A 14721-nucleotide genomic window follows, 5' to 3' on the forward strand; every position below is an offset into this window, starting at 1 on the left:
CTTCATTTTGCCAACCCCATAATCTATCCATGTCATGGTTACATTCGTTGAGTTCTTCCTTGAACCTCATCCTCTTTCGTCGCCGTTATCCTCGTAACTTATTAAAATACTTCAGAGCTCTATCAACAACCTTCAATTTTTCATTTGGTTCCCACCCCTCTTTGACCACCCCGACCAAGTGGGGTATTTGTAGCCAACTATCTTGTATTTTTGCACTCTTAATAATGTTAAGTTTTTTTTAAATGTTAAATTATTATTTTTACCTCCACCCGGGTATGAAAATGAAACATTCAACTCTTTATCACTCGACTCAAACCAATTGAACTATCCTATTTAGCTTAAATTACTTTTATTATAATTTGTTTTATTTGAGATAATTTTTTAGACAATTGGTGATACGTGTCTTAAGTGTAACTAACTTCTTTTTGTATTTTTTCATATGATAAATAAGTGAATTTGTATTATGTTTTTGTTACACTTGGAAGAATGTACACACTCCGGTCACTATTATAAGTAAAAATTTGTATCTTAATTTCATTCAATAAATAATGCATGTGATTTATAATGTAAACCACATTTATAATTTATTGAATGAATCTAAAATGTAGATTTTTACTTATAATAGTGACCGAAAAATGTATGTACTTAACCGTTGCATAGGAGAATATAATTCAATTGGTCATATTTAAGACCGTATTTAAATCATAGATTTGTTACTTATTTAGTTTAAGATTGATACATTAGACTATTTAAAAAAAAAATTAACCTTTTAACGATGAAATTCTTGCAAAAAAAAAAAAGAAAACTTAAAAATTAACCTTTTAACGATGAAATTCTTGCAAAAAAAAAAAAAAAACTTTTAACGATGAATGAATTATCTAGTTTGGAGATCTTGTGCTGGGGGGTAAAAAAAGAGAAATAAAAAGCAATCAGATATTGCCACGTCAGCTTCTACTACGTCGAAACCGTATCTGCAGATGTAATAATAATTTTGACTTTCAATTATATAATTTTTTCATAGTTTTTTCGCCATTTTTGATGAAAAAAGTGAGTGTACAAGCTTAATAATCATCACTGCAAAAAACTCCAACTATCGATCTTCATCTTCCATCCTTGTTGGTTAGATCTCACTTTCTTCAAAGACGGCGCGAATTTCCCGAGGAGCGTTTGCAAGTCAACTTCCAGTGGCTATGGCTCCTGCACCACCGCAATCTAATCGATCTCCTTCGCCGTCGCAACCGTCCGGGTCCGTTCCCTCACTCATCTCTTCATCTTACTAATTTTCTATTCATATGATCTACAAATTCAATTTGGACTCATCGATAGAACAAATTACATCGCAATTGCCGCTTTTTGGATCTTAGCAAACACGAAATTGCATCTAATTTTGTTTTTATATCACAACATGTATTCGCTTACATTCATATACGCAAATTCTAGGTTTTCATGAACATTGAAGATCCAATGCCGTTGAATTTTAACTTTCACGAGTTCGTGCATTTAGCTATTACTAGTTTTATATTATTTTTTTTATAAATGAAATTTGTTATCCATTATTGATATCACAATTATCTTATGTTAATGTGGTGGATTGTTTAAAATTATCTCATATAGTTATAGTTCTTCGAGTTCTGACCTAACATTTAATTTTAACCAGGAAGAGTGAAGTATCTGATCTAAAATTACAGCTACGGCAGCTTGCTGGGAGTCGAGCTCCGGGTACTGATGACTCTAAGAGGGATCTTTACAAGAAGGTGATATCAAACATGACTATAGGTATTGATGTTTCGTCTCTCTTTGGTGAGATGGTAATGTGTTCAGCAACATCAGACATTGTTTTGAAGAAAATGTGTTACCTGTATGTTGGAAACTATGCTAAGGTTAATCCGGATCTTGCTCTTTTGACGATTAATTTTCTTCAAAGGGATTGTAAGGATCAGGATCCGATGATCCGAGGACTGGCATTAAGGAGTTTGTGTTCACTTCGAGTGGCGAACTTGGTGGAGTATTTGGTTGGGCCTTTAGGGTCAGGGTTGAAGGATAATAATAGTTATGTCAGGACGGTGGCAGTAATCGGTGTTTTGAAACTGTATCACATATCAGCCTCCACGTGTATTGATGCAGATTTTCCAGAAACGTTGAAGCATTTGATGCTCAATGACCAGGATACTCAGGTAAGGATTGTGCTTTTATGGTAACCTAATCATCAGCATATGATAAATCACAACAGTTCTGTTCAACTTCGTGAAGGTTTAAGAGGTTCCTATAGAACCAAGCTAATCTACATAGTCTAATGATTTATGTAAATCGGTTTCTTCGAGGAGTTTTTTACTGGAAAGAGAAAAGGTAAAAATGAATGTAAATTGAGGGAGGAGCTAGTTTAGGAGCTATTACATTTTTTTGGGCCTGTGCTTTGGGCTAGAAGTTACTTCCTTAGTTGGGAAATGGAGGGGTTTGGCTCTTATTTTCATCTGTAACCACACTTCATTTTACATTCGAGTATAATTCCCTTGTACCGGATAGTGATTGGTCGTTCCCAAGCATGGAGGCATGTACTTAGGGTGCACTTGATTTGTAAAAAAGTTAGTACTGGACAGAACAGTACAAGACAAAATAGTACAGGACAAGACAAAACTATACTGGAGAAAGATAAAGAGATAATATTTTATGCTGGAAAATAAAAGGGTATTTTGATATTCTGGTAGTCTGTACTCCGGACAAAAAGTTGTCTCATGGTTTTTTAGAGAGGGACAAGAGTTCCTGTTTTTGTCCAGTCTCTTGCTACCTGTCTTGTTCAATCCCATGACCTGTTCTAAATCAAACAGGGTACGAAAAAAAAGTTGTCCTGTTTAGTCCCCTGTTTTTTAGCAAATCAAACGCACCCTTAATCATCAACTTTGTGAAGAGCTAAGAGATTCCCCTAGAACCAAGCTAATCTACATAGTCCAATGTATAGTTAACGTAAATCGGTTTCTTGGTGTAGTTACTGGAGAGAGAAAGGGTAAAAGTAATGTAGTGGATATTACATTTATGTTTTGGCTTGTGCTTTGGGCTAGTAGTTACCTCCGTAGTTGGGAGCTTTGGCTCTTTATTTCTTCGGAAACTACTCCAGTTTATGTTATAGTATGATCCCCCTCTACTGGACATGGATTGATTGCTCCCATCACTTATAGAATAGATCCATCTATTTGTACTCTATACTATAAATTGGCTCGTTTTTAGTTTTTTTTTCCTTAACATTATTTGGATGAGCATGTCAACTTTCTATGCTGTTGTAAGCAATGCTATTATCAGGCGCTGCAACTTGTTCTGTGAACTTTTCTATTTTCTTCTTTATAGCTTCATTAGAGATATCTGATTTCCTTAATCCTAAAGTAGCAATATTAAAGCCCGTAAAAAAAAGATACAATATAAAAGATTGAAGCTGTTCTCATTTTCTTATTCATGTTTCTTTTGTCATGTGCGAGTTTAATCCGTCATCACTTGTCAAAGTGAAATGAATATACATGTTTAAGCTGAACTTCCACTTTCTCTAACTACCATATCCTTTACCTTTTTAGGTTCCTTAAAAATGAATGTTCCTTTTTTTGTTCTTTCTATTGCTTTTCATTTGTTGTTCACATATATATCAGGACAGTAAATGTCTTCCTATTTAAAAAAAATTGAAATAACTGCATTTGCCAAATGATCTGCACAACATGATCTTGTTTGTTTCATCAGGTAGTTGCAAATTGTTTGTCTGCTTTACAAGAAATTTGGACCTTAGAGTCAACCACCTCAGAGGAAGCAGCTAGGGAGAGAGAAACTCTGCATAGCAAGCCAATTGTTTATTACCTTCTGAATCGGTAATCTTTTCAATGCTTTCCGATATCCATTGAACTCCTTTAGAAAGCTGAGGTGCATAATTTATGTTTTTCAGATATACTGAAGCTTCAAAACCACCCTCCTCCGGGGTTCCCATTTTAAAATTATTTTGCACCGTTCTATTTCTCATTTTGACAAATGCTATAAGTTATAATTACTGTATAATCTGCCAGTATATTAGCTTCTTTCTCCTTGCATACAATTATAAATCAGTTATTCTAGGTAATATGATTGTGGGAGTATTTGGTTGACTGAATAGTGACTTCACAAATGTGGATAAGAATTTTTAATTACCTTAATTGCTTATTTTGTTTATTTTAGACTATAAAATGTCTTTCTCATTGTGGCAGGCATAAGAGATAAAAGCAGCTGTAGTATCTTGCAAAAAATACTAATTTTTCAACAACTTATTGGTGTCTTTTGTTTGCTACGTGCAGCATTAAGGAATTTAGTGAATGGGCACAATGTCTTGTGATGGAATTGGTGGCCAAGTACATTCCATCAGATAACAGTGAAATATTTGATATAATGAATCTCCTTGAAGATAGACTACAGCATGCAAATGGTGCTGTTGTCTTGGCAACTACAAAAGTATTCCTGCACTTGACTTTATCTATGGCTGATGTACATCAGCAGGTATGTATTGATCTGTGTGTATGTGTGAAAACATCATTTATTCTACCTGTTTTTCTTTACAACATAGTTTTTGTGTGATTATTTTTCCATACAACTTTACTTTTCAGTTGATTATTTTTCCATATGACTTTACTTTTAGTAGCTCACTGAATCATACACGGGGGACATGTATTTGTCATTAAGGTTCTGTAAGGCGATGCTTGTGGTATTCATACATGGACACATAACTGGGCAGTGTTAACCTTAGACTTAGAGGTGCAAGTAAACTGAGCTATCTGTGAGTTCCTTTGGTTGAAACTAATTTAGCTCAGTTCCTTAAGGTTCTGTAAGGCGATGCTTGTGGTATTCATACATGGACACATAACTGGGTAGTGTTAACCTTAGACTTAGATTTGCAAGTAAACTGAGCTATCTGCGTGTTCCTTTGGTTGAAACCAGTTTGGCTCAGTTCACCGTAGATTCTGTATTGATAAATAAAGCCTGAGCAGTATAGTAAAGCTGGTTTAGTATATTTAACTAGGATGATTGGCTTGTTCAGCTCATGAGCAGTTTAATTATTGATAACTTTTTCATTTGGCTCCATTTCTGTGTTTTTAATTCTTGTTTTTGTTTATGGTTTTTAAATCTTGTCAGCATAAATAGCTTAAGTAAATACTTATTCAATAAGTGCTGATCATGTAGGAGTTTATGCATAAATTGTTTACTTACCATAGAAGAGGAAATGAGAGTGAAGTCCACATAAACTCTGTATAAGCTGTTTCTGTGAGCCATCTTGTGGAGCTCATACATGGTATAAGTGGAAAATAGTAATAGACATATTACAAAATATTTTATAAGCTTTTCCATACACTTATACAAGTGTTTATTCATATCATAATATAAGTTCAAACAAACTCTTCCATACACTTATACATTAAAATTTGTTTGTTTGTATGAGAACAAATGTGTAATTTCAGTATATCATATGTGAATATTAGGGATTAAACTGTTTAACAAACGAGGGGGCTATTTTATTTCAACTCATGATCAGTGTCAAGCTTATTTAACCATATTTGCATAAGGCTCAGCTTGATTACATGGAAACCTATTTAAACTATCATGTTCATTATTTTGATTTGATCTTGTAGTTATTTTTGACTGTATCTTTTCATCTTTGGTTGCTTGCCAGAAGCAATGTGATTTCTGATGCAACTTATTTTTGTTTAAGGTATATGAGCGTATCAAAGCCCCTCTCTTAACTCAAGTGAGCTCAGGAAGTCCGGAACAATCTTATGCAATTCTAAGCCACCTGCATCTCTTGGTAATGCGTGCACCATATATATTTTCCTCGGACTACAAACACTTCTATTGCCAGTATAACGAGCCATCATATGTCAAAAAGTTGAAGCTTGAAATGCTGACTGCAGTTGCAAATGAAAGTAACACCTATGAGATAGGTAAGTAACTCCCCCAATGTGCTAGAGAAAAAAGGGGATTAGGAGAGCGAGAAATTGTGACCATTGCATTTTTCAATTTGATGTTTTGTTCACCGGTTTGATTAATTCCCTTTCTTTTTGGTAATGCTTATATAAGAAATTTTTGTGTCCAACTACAGTGACAGAATTATGTGAATATGCTGCAAATGTTGACATCCCAATTGCAAGGGAATCAATTCGGGCTGTTGGAAAGATAGCATTGCAGCAGTATGATGTCAATGCTATTGTTGATCGGCTTCTGCAGTTTCTGGAGATGGAAAAGGACTATGTTACGTCTGAAGCTCTGGTAAACATGACAAATACTTGCTAGATACCCTGGCATTTTTGCCCAAGAGTAATATTGTACCGCTTCATGTTAATATACGAACGCGTGATAAAATCATGACATATTGTTTTGACCTGGTAATGGTAGAATAGAGTAACCAGTTCGAAAGTTCATTTTATGCAGGTGCTTGTGAAAGATCTTCTAAGAAAATATCCTCAATGGAGTCAAGATTGTATTGCTGTTGTAGGGAATATCAGTAGCAACAATGTCCAAGAACCTAAGGCTAAGGCAGCTCTCATATGGATGCTGGGGGAATATTCTCAAGACATGCATGATGCTCCGTATGTCTTGGAAAGTCTGGTTGAAAATTGGGACGAGGAGCATTCTGCCGAGGTAGTATACATAACTTTTTGTGATTTGCAGTCTTGTAATGTCCACACATTTGCGATTTAAATTTCTGCATTTTAGGCCTTCATGATCCAACTATCCCAAAAATTTAAGCCGTTAATTGAAATCATATGAATGGTTTTATATTATACCTCTAACCGGCTCTTTGGTCTTGAATGATAGATAACTTTCTCATTTCTCAGTTGAATTTTAATGTATATACTCTCATATAAAATAACCTGTTAAGCATGAACGCTTTTTCAAAGTTCAAGCCATAATTCAGTTTACAAGACAAGATAAGGTGACTATATATAGACCGATAACTATTTAGAACATCGCTACAGTATTGGTTAATGAAAATGTGTCCTAGCAAAATTCTTGTAAAACAATTCAAATATTTACTACAAGTGATTAGTTTAATGTTGTATGATTTTGAAATTTGAAGAGGGAAGACACTTAAAAACTATGGCTGATCCCGGCTGTTGATATCAGGAAGTCTCACATTAGCTAGCTCTAGTGCCAGAAGTCGTCCCCTCTGTAATATAAGACGCAATTGTGGCTGGAGCCTTGATATTAGGTGTTAAGTTCCACGGGTCATACTAGACAATAGTTGTCAAGTCCCACAGAGCATTGCTATTAAGTTATCGATTCAAAGTTGTTATATAAGATGTGAGAGAAGTGAGTATGCTGCCCATGACTTACTTGCTATGCAATTTCGGTAATAAACTTCACAATTAAGTTTTTTGTGTTAAACAGTCCTGCTCTAGTGAGTTTGGCAAAATCTTCGAGCTGTGACTTTGACCAGTTCAGTTTGCATTTCCGTCTGCTTTGAGCGGAACCAGCCTAAGATTCAACTCACTGCTTTGATTTTCCTATAATAGAGAATATGCATACATCATCGACACATCCTTGCAGTTGCTCACCAAATCTTTTTTTTTTTTTTTTTAATTTGATAAATAATAGGAGATATTTCATGTCTTTTTCTATACTTAATTGAAAAATGAGTGTCTTGATGCAGGTTCGCTTGCATCTTCTTACTGCAGTAATGAAGTGTTTCTTTAAGAGACCCCCCGAGACTCAGAAAGCACTGGGAGCTGCACTGGCCGCTGGTCTTGCTGATTTTCACCAGGTTTGAGTTGTTATTTACTACTTACTATTTGAATTGTCAAAACAATGCGATTAGATATTTGTGGATAATAGTAGAAGATATTTGTTTGTGTCACAACATTATGTTACATGAGCTTTTGTTGATTGCAGGATGTTCATGATAGGGCCTTATTTTATTACAGGCTTCTACAACACAATGTATCGGTGGCTGAGAGTGTGGTGAACCCTCCAAAACAAGCAGTTTCCGTATTTGCTGATACTCAGAGCAGTGAAGTTAAAGATCGCATATTTGATGAATTTAACAGTTTGTCTGTTGTATACCAAAAGGTAACTAATTTACTGACTTACCACATTCAGTCTGGATTGATTTTAAACTTGAAGCCATTTCGGGCAAAATTTACTGCAATAATATTTTCCGTTTTATCTATGAAGCACTAACACTGCTGAGGTTAGGCGTGTCCCCATGTCGGTGCCCGACACACGTACGACATGTATCGGACTACTCAGACAAGTGTCCAATTTTTTTGTTTTGTTTTGTTTTGATTCAACACACTTTGGACATTTCTCAGACATATGGTAATAATGGATACATGTTCTAACAAAGAAAACTTTTAAAAGTAATATGACAATATTTTATATTTAGGCTCATAAAAAATTCTCGCATATGCACGTCTTTTCACATATGCATTTATTCTTCTACAACATTAAAGGATGATGATCAATGAGGAGGTTAAAGATCGTTAAATTTGATTACATTATTTATAGTTTTTCGGTAGGAATTGGATGACTAATATTTTGTGATTTTTTTTGTAATCAAACAGATGGCTCAATTTTCTTGATGAATTATTTTTCCATTTTCAAATTAGATATTTTTTAAATGATGTATGTAATTTATTTAATTAATTAATTAATATATATATATATATTCACACACACACATATGTGTTTGTGTGTATGTATCGGTGTCTTGTGTCTTTGACATTAACGATGTTGACGTCTCCTTGTTGGAGTCTGTGCTTCATGTAAATTGATATAACGGCAAAATGAGGGAAAATATGATAAACGGGTCATGTTACCATTTAAACTGTGTTTCTCCCCTGTAAAATAACCTTGACTTCTAATCATGTCACATTGAACCTTTTTATTTATTTTTGGTGAATGATGTCATGTTGAGTCTTGCGTCAACCGTAATAACCTTGACATTCTAAATAATTATTTTTGAGTTTGTACTTCGTTTTACTTTAGAATTTATTTTTAATATTTCAATAATATGAAACCTCATTCATCTAAACTTGTGCTTCTATGCCTTGGCTTGAGGGCTACAGCTTACACTGTGGCAGGCTAACACCTTGCTTTTATTATTGATATTTGAAACATGTTTATATTACACCGATCCTTGTCTATTTCTTCCCTTCCCTCTCTTCTATATTATATTCTGTCAAACTAACGATGTCAAATTCATCCAGCCTTCTTACATGTTCACTGATAAGGAACACCGAGGGACATTTGAGTTTTCAGATGAACTTGGCAATCTGTCTATTAGTGCGGAATCCGGAGATTCTGTTGTTCCTGCGCAGAGAGTGGAGGCAAATGACAAGGATCTGCTTCTAAGTACCACGGAAAAAGATGATGTGAGAGATACTGGAAGCAATGGTTCTGCCTATAATGCTCCTTCCTATAATGGGTCTGCCCCTTCAGCAGCTTCACAACCGCTTGCAGATTTGGCATTTTCAAGTACCAGCACGACTAGCCAAGCATTGGCAATTGATGATCTGCTTGGTTTAGATTTTTCAGTTGGGACTGTAAGCACACCGTCACCTCCCCCGTTGACCCTCAACCCAAAAGCTGTACTGGATCCTGGCACATTTCAGCAGAAATGGCGTCAACTACCAATATCCTTATCAGAGGTTTGCTTTGAAACTATAATAATCTCAGTTTTGTTAATATAACATCATTGACTTAACATAATTGTTCAACCAGTAAAGTCTTGCCACATCACCTAATGATTTTGATTCAAGTCATGAGTAGTCATTATCAAACTCATTAAATAATATGACAACACATTAATGGATGAGTCAAAATGTAATTTTACTTTGCACCAACAATGCATCAAAATTGATCCCTAGAGATTTTTTAAATTGCACTGTATCTTTTCTCTTTTTCTTTGACTATCTCTCCAACACCAAAAAATGTCCAGTATATTGGTTTATCTGTGGTTTGTAACATTTAAATTTAATAATATGATGCAGGAATATTCTTTAAGCCCTCTTGCAATTGCATCATTGACGACTCCCAATGCACTCCTACGGCACATGCAAAGTCATTCAATACAGTGCATTGCATCCGGCGGCCAGTCTCCTAATTTCAAGTTCTTTTTCTTTGCTCAAAAAGCAGAAGAAACATCAATATATCTTGTAGAGTGTATAATCAACACATCATCCGCCAAGTCACAGATTAAAATAAAGGCTGATGACCAAAGCTCATCACAGGCATTCTCAACATTATTCCAATCAGCTTTGTCCAAATTTGGTTTGCCCTGAAACTTAATGGTGCATACTTTTGAGCTGTGGAGTCGACAATAATGAAATTTTGGAATCCTGGTTTGAATATATAAAGAAATGGAGATAGATATGGGCTCCACACTAATCCCCCTCCCCTAAAACGGACCAGATCAGTGTATAACAATGCAGGGGGATTTCATTACTGAAAGTTTTTGTAGCTTTTTGTATCCAATCCAACATCGTGATTCATTAGATGATATTCAGTCGTAGAAAACATGAGTCTGGGTTGCAAGTGTGTAGAGGCTTTCTGTTGTTTTGTACTAACGTTTATTCAAGCGATTATTGTGTTCTACGGCATTGATTGCGCCGCGATTAAATTTGGTGCGGAATTGATGTTGAAATGTGATTTGGACCCTTTTCTATATCTAATGATGCAAGGTGCCTGCGGTGTCTCCTTTTTTAGCCCTTTTTTTTTTTTTTTCTTTCTCCTCTCGATGGGAGTTGTGATGATAAGTTTTTTTTTAAGAGTTGTGATGATAAGTTACTAATTGATTTTGAAATATTATATAAAATTAGCAGCTAAACTCACTTGGAAATTAAAAATGATATAAAAACATAATGAATTATCTCGCTCAATAGACTTTGTCATTCTTGAGCCAAATGATACTTCTTAATTTCTATAAATTAAATATATTATCATGCTATTGAAAATGATTTATTTGAAAAGTTTTAAAGGATGATTTGAAAGTATCGAGTCTTGATCTTTTTGGTTATTTGTTACTGCAGATGTCAAATTCTACGTTTTAATACTTTACAATTTCATATTCCGAATTATGTTTGAGCTTACTCAGAAATATTCTTACATTGTAACATGATTTTAGTATACTTTTTTTTTGAAGAAATGATTTTAGTATACTTGTCAAGTGAACAAACGTTAACTATAAACTTTAGTAACTTTGATTAATTCAAAATTATGTAAACAATTTTGAAAAATTAAAATGATACGCTTGACATGTCATTTTTTGTAACTGAAATTGAAAAATCATTTAAATAAGAAAATTAATCTTTTTGTAGTGATAGAGGCACATAATGATTCCCACATTATTAATGAGTTTTATAAAAAATACAAAATTATTTTTATAAAAAATACAAAATTATCCATGAAATGGTTACACCTTGCTATCCCGAATTGAACAATAAGACCAATAAGGAGAATTTTAGAATCTTTCTCGAGACTAAGAACAAAATTTCGGTATTATATCTCACTAATGAGAACAAATTTATTAACTATTTAATTTGTGTTAAATAGAGAACTCAAGGTAAGAACAAAATTTCTCTTATAAAACTTTTAAGAAGAGACGGTTTAACTTAGCATACAATGGAGTAAGAAATACTCCCTAAGTCGTGTTCCAATACTCCCTGACCTGAGCATACAAAATTTCTCCTTATATTTGGATTTCGAACCCTAAGTTGTGTTCCAATAATCTTTTAGAGTTTAGACCATGAGCATACAATGGAGTAAGTAATACTCCATTCGTTCAAAATTACAAGTCGTTTGAAAAAAAAATGTACAAAATTATAAATTATTTTACAATATCAATAAAACATTAATGTTACTTTTCTATTATATTCTTAACTACTCCCTCCGTCCTAAATTATAAGCAAAAAAACTCGTTTTCTTTGTCCCAAATTATAAACAAAAAAGACAAACTTTTATCATATTTAATTATGTTTTTTCAAAAAATTATCTTTTCCAAAGGAAAATTAAATGTAAAGTGCATTCAATTTGCCCTCCTTTTCATTTTCTCTATAATCAACTGCCAATGAAAATTGTTTTTGCATCTTCCTATATAACTTATTTCAAAGATAACACAAAAAACTATGTTATAAACTACTACAGTTTATAACAACTCCTTTTCATGTTTTAATTTTCTTAATAGGTGTGACTTTTTTTTTTGCTTATAATATGGGACGGAGGAAGTATTTATTACTTTTTATTCTTGCAGATATCTTTCACAAAACATTTATTAAAGACAATTTTGTTAAATAATTCATAATATCTATTTCAATACAAAATTAATTACACTTTTAAATATCTTAGCACTCTGATCTAAAACATAGTGGAAAAAGAAAGAGCAGAAATAGTAGTAGTACAGTGCAAATTACAATAAAGCCCAAACAGAGTGCATCACAATTTCCCAATTTTACAAAGAAGTCCTTCTTTCTTCAATCGCACACACACTCATTTCCAAAATCTAGGGTTTTCATTTTCACATTTCTCTCCGTTAGGGTTTCTCATTCTCTCTCAACCATCAACAATGGCAACAACCGCAGCCCCTCACCGATCCTCCAAAACCGAATCCTACACCGATAACAAACGCAAAGACGATGTCCGTCAATCCAACATCATCGCCGCCCGTTCCGTCGCTAACGCCGTTCGCACCAGTCTCGGCCCCAAAGGTATGGACAAAATGATCTCAACCTCTTCCAACGAAGTTATCATCACCAACGACGGCGCTACCATCCTCAACAAGATGCAAGTTCTTCAACCCGCCGCTAAAATGCTCGTTGAACTCTCCAAATCTCAAGACTCCGCTGCTGGTGATGGAACCACCACCGTTGTTGTCATCGCCGGAGCACTTCTCGAGAAATGTCTCCTCCTTCTCTCTCATGGTATTCACCCTACTGTTATCTCTGATTCACTTCACAAAGCCTCTGTTAAAGCTGTTGATGTTCTCACCGCCATGGCTGTTCCGGTTGAACTCACTGATCGTGATTCACTCGTGAAATCTGCTAGCACTTCGTTGAATAGTAAGGTTGTTAGTCAATACTCTTCGCTTCTCGCTCCTATTGCTGTTGATTCAGTTCTCTCTGTCATCGATCCCGCTAGGCCGGAAATGGTGGATCTCCGTGATGTGAAGATTGTTAAGAAGCTCGGTGGAACAGTTGATGATACTGAGCTTGTGAAGGGCTTGGTTTTTGATAAGAAGGTTAGTCATGCTGCTGGTGGACCTACCAGAATGGAGAATGCTAAGATTGCCGTGATTCAGTTTCAAATTTCGCCTCCTAAGACAGATATAGAACAGAGTATTGTGGTTAGTGATTATTCTCAGATGGATAGGATTTTGAAGGAAGAGAGGAGTTACATTTTAGGGATGATTAAGAAGATTAAGGCAACTGGTTGTAATGTGTTGTTGATTCAGAAGAGTATTTTGAGAGATGCTGTTACTGATTTGTCTTTGCATTATCTTGCTAAAGCTAAGATTTTGGTGATTAAAGATGTTGAGCGTGACGAGATTGAGTTCATTACCAAGACTCTTAATTGTTTGCCTATTGCTAATATTGAGCATTTTCGTGCTGAGAAGTTGGGTTATGCTGATCTTGTGGAAGAGCTTTCTCTTGGGGATGGGAAGATTGTGAAGATTTCTGGTATTAAGGATATGGGAAAGACCACAACTGTGCTTGTTCGTGGATCTAATTTGCTTGTGCTCGATGAAGCTGAGCGAAGTCTGCATGATGCTTTGTGTGTTGTTAGGTGTTTGGTTGCCAAGAGGTTTTTGATTGCAGGTGGTGGTGCTCCGGAGATAGAGCTGTCAAGGCAATTGGGTGCTTGGGCTAAGGTTTTGCATGGGATGGAGGGTTACTGTATTCGTGCATTTGCCGAGGCACTTGAAGTTGTTCCATATACCCTTGCTGAGAATGCAGGTTTGAACCCGATTGCAATTGTTACTGAGCTGAGGAATCGTCATGCTAAAGGTGAGATCAACACTGGAATCAATGTCAGGAAAGGTCAAATTACAAACATCCTTGAGGAGAATGTGGTGCAGCCATTGCTGGTTAGCACAAGTGCCATCACCTTGGCAACAGAGTGTGTGAGGATGATTTTGAAGATTGATGATATTGTAACTGTGAGGTAGAGTTTTTTAGCATGACGAATATTTGGAGAAAACTACTGAATCCTCATGTTATGTCTGTTTTAATTTAATTTTAAGTTGCTAGTTTATGTTCATTTTACTGGTTTTGGTTTAGCGATTTTGATTTTGGCTGCTATTTTTGTTTAAAATTTTGGATGTCTTTGTGGTTTGTGACGTTTGCTTCAGTTATACAATTCCGAAGCCTTTCTCGTTAATCTGTATTGGAAATCTATCAATAGTTGATCGTTTTCTGTGCACTGTAGCTGTTAATTATTTAGCTGTGTTTATATCTATACTTATATTAACTATTACTGATTGTTACTTAGGTGCTTATATTAAAAAATAGGATATCTAATATCTTTTAGGAATTGTGTGGATTAAGTATAGTCCCGTGATATCGAATATCAGCCATGGCACAGGCCTTCACACAAAGGCGGTGACATGGTAGATTTTGTATGTTGGACTGTGGCAGCGGCCACAAGAATGAAGGTTGTGGTAGTTCGGTGGAAACAAAATAAAGAAACTGGAAAGCGTGGATAGGGTCTTGCGACCCGAACTCAAAGATCAGATGG

At 35.1% G+C, this 14721-nt stretch overlaps 2 protein-coding genes across 2 annotated transcripts; both read left to right on the top strand.

Annotated features, from left to right (window-relative positions):
* The first annotated feature begins 1017 nt into the window (after nt 1-1017).
* On the top strand, nt 1018-10659 carry LOC146942674 (adaptin family protein). The gene is made up of 11 exons (XM_085756737.1): nt 1018-1246; nt 1658-2174; nt 3721-3845; nt 4302-4500; nt 5708-5936; nt 6095-6261; nt 6424-6633; nt 7646-7756; nt 7885-8061; nt 9201-9641; nt 9984-10659. Exons 1-11 carry the CDS (start codon nt 1191-1193, stop codon nt 10272-10274), a joined length of 2523 nt encoding a protein of 840 aa, XP_085612863.1. The 5' UTR covers nt 1018-1190; the 3' UTR covers nt 10275-10659.
* A 1809-nt stretch (nt 10660-12468) lies between these two features.
* Nucleotides 12469-14406, top strand: LOC146942675 (TCP-1/cpn60 chaperonin family protein). The gene has a single exon (XM_085756738.1). The coding sequence runs from the start codon at nt 12554-12556 to the stop codon at nt 14150-14152; it is 1599 nt and encodes a 532-aa protein (XP_085612864.1). The 5' UTR covers nt 12469-12553; the 3' UTR covers nt 14153-14406.
* The last annotated feature ends 315 nt before the right edge of the window (nt 14407-14721 follow it).

The sequence above is a fragment of the Medicago sativa genome, chromosome 3 (genome assembly GCF_051527215.1).
Source record: "Medicago sativa cultivar Bolivia chromosome 3, Bolivia_mono, whole genome shotgun sequence".
Lineage (NCBI taxonomy): Eukaryota > Viridiplantae > Streptophyta > Magnoliopsida > Fabales > Fabaceae > Medicago > Medicago sativa.

What these genes read in the sequence shown, in the direction of transcription:
- LOC146942674 (XM_085756737.1), top strand. Translation starts at nt 1,191, where the DNA reads ATGGCTCCTGCACCACCGCAATCTAATCGATCTCCTTCGCCGTCGCAA. An exon ending in AAGTAACACCTATGAGATAG is followed by an intron (nt 5,937 to 6,094) that starts GTAAGTAACTCC and finishes GTCCAACTACAG; the next exon opens with TGACAGAATTATGTGAATAT. An exon ending in TACCAATATCCTTATCAGAG is followed by an intron (nt 9,642 to 9,983) that starts GTTTGCTTTGAA and finishes AATATGATGCAG; the next exon opens with GAATATTCTTTAAGCCCTCT.
- LOC146942675 (XM_085756738.1), top strand. Translation starts at nt 12,554, where the DNA reads ATGGCAACAACCGCAGCCCCTCACCGATCCTCCAAAACCGAATCCTAC.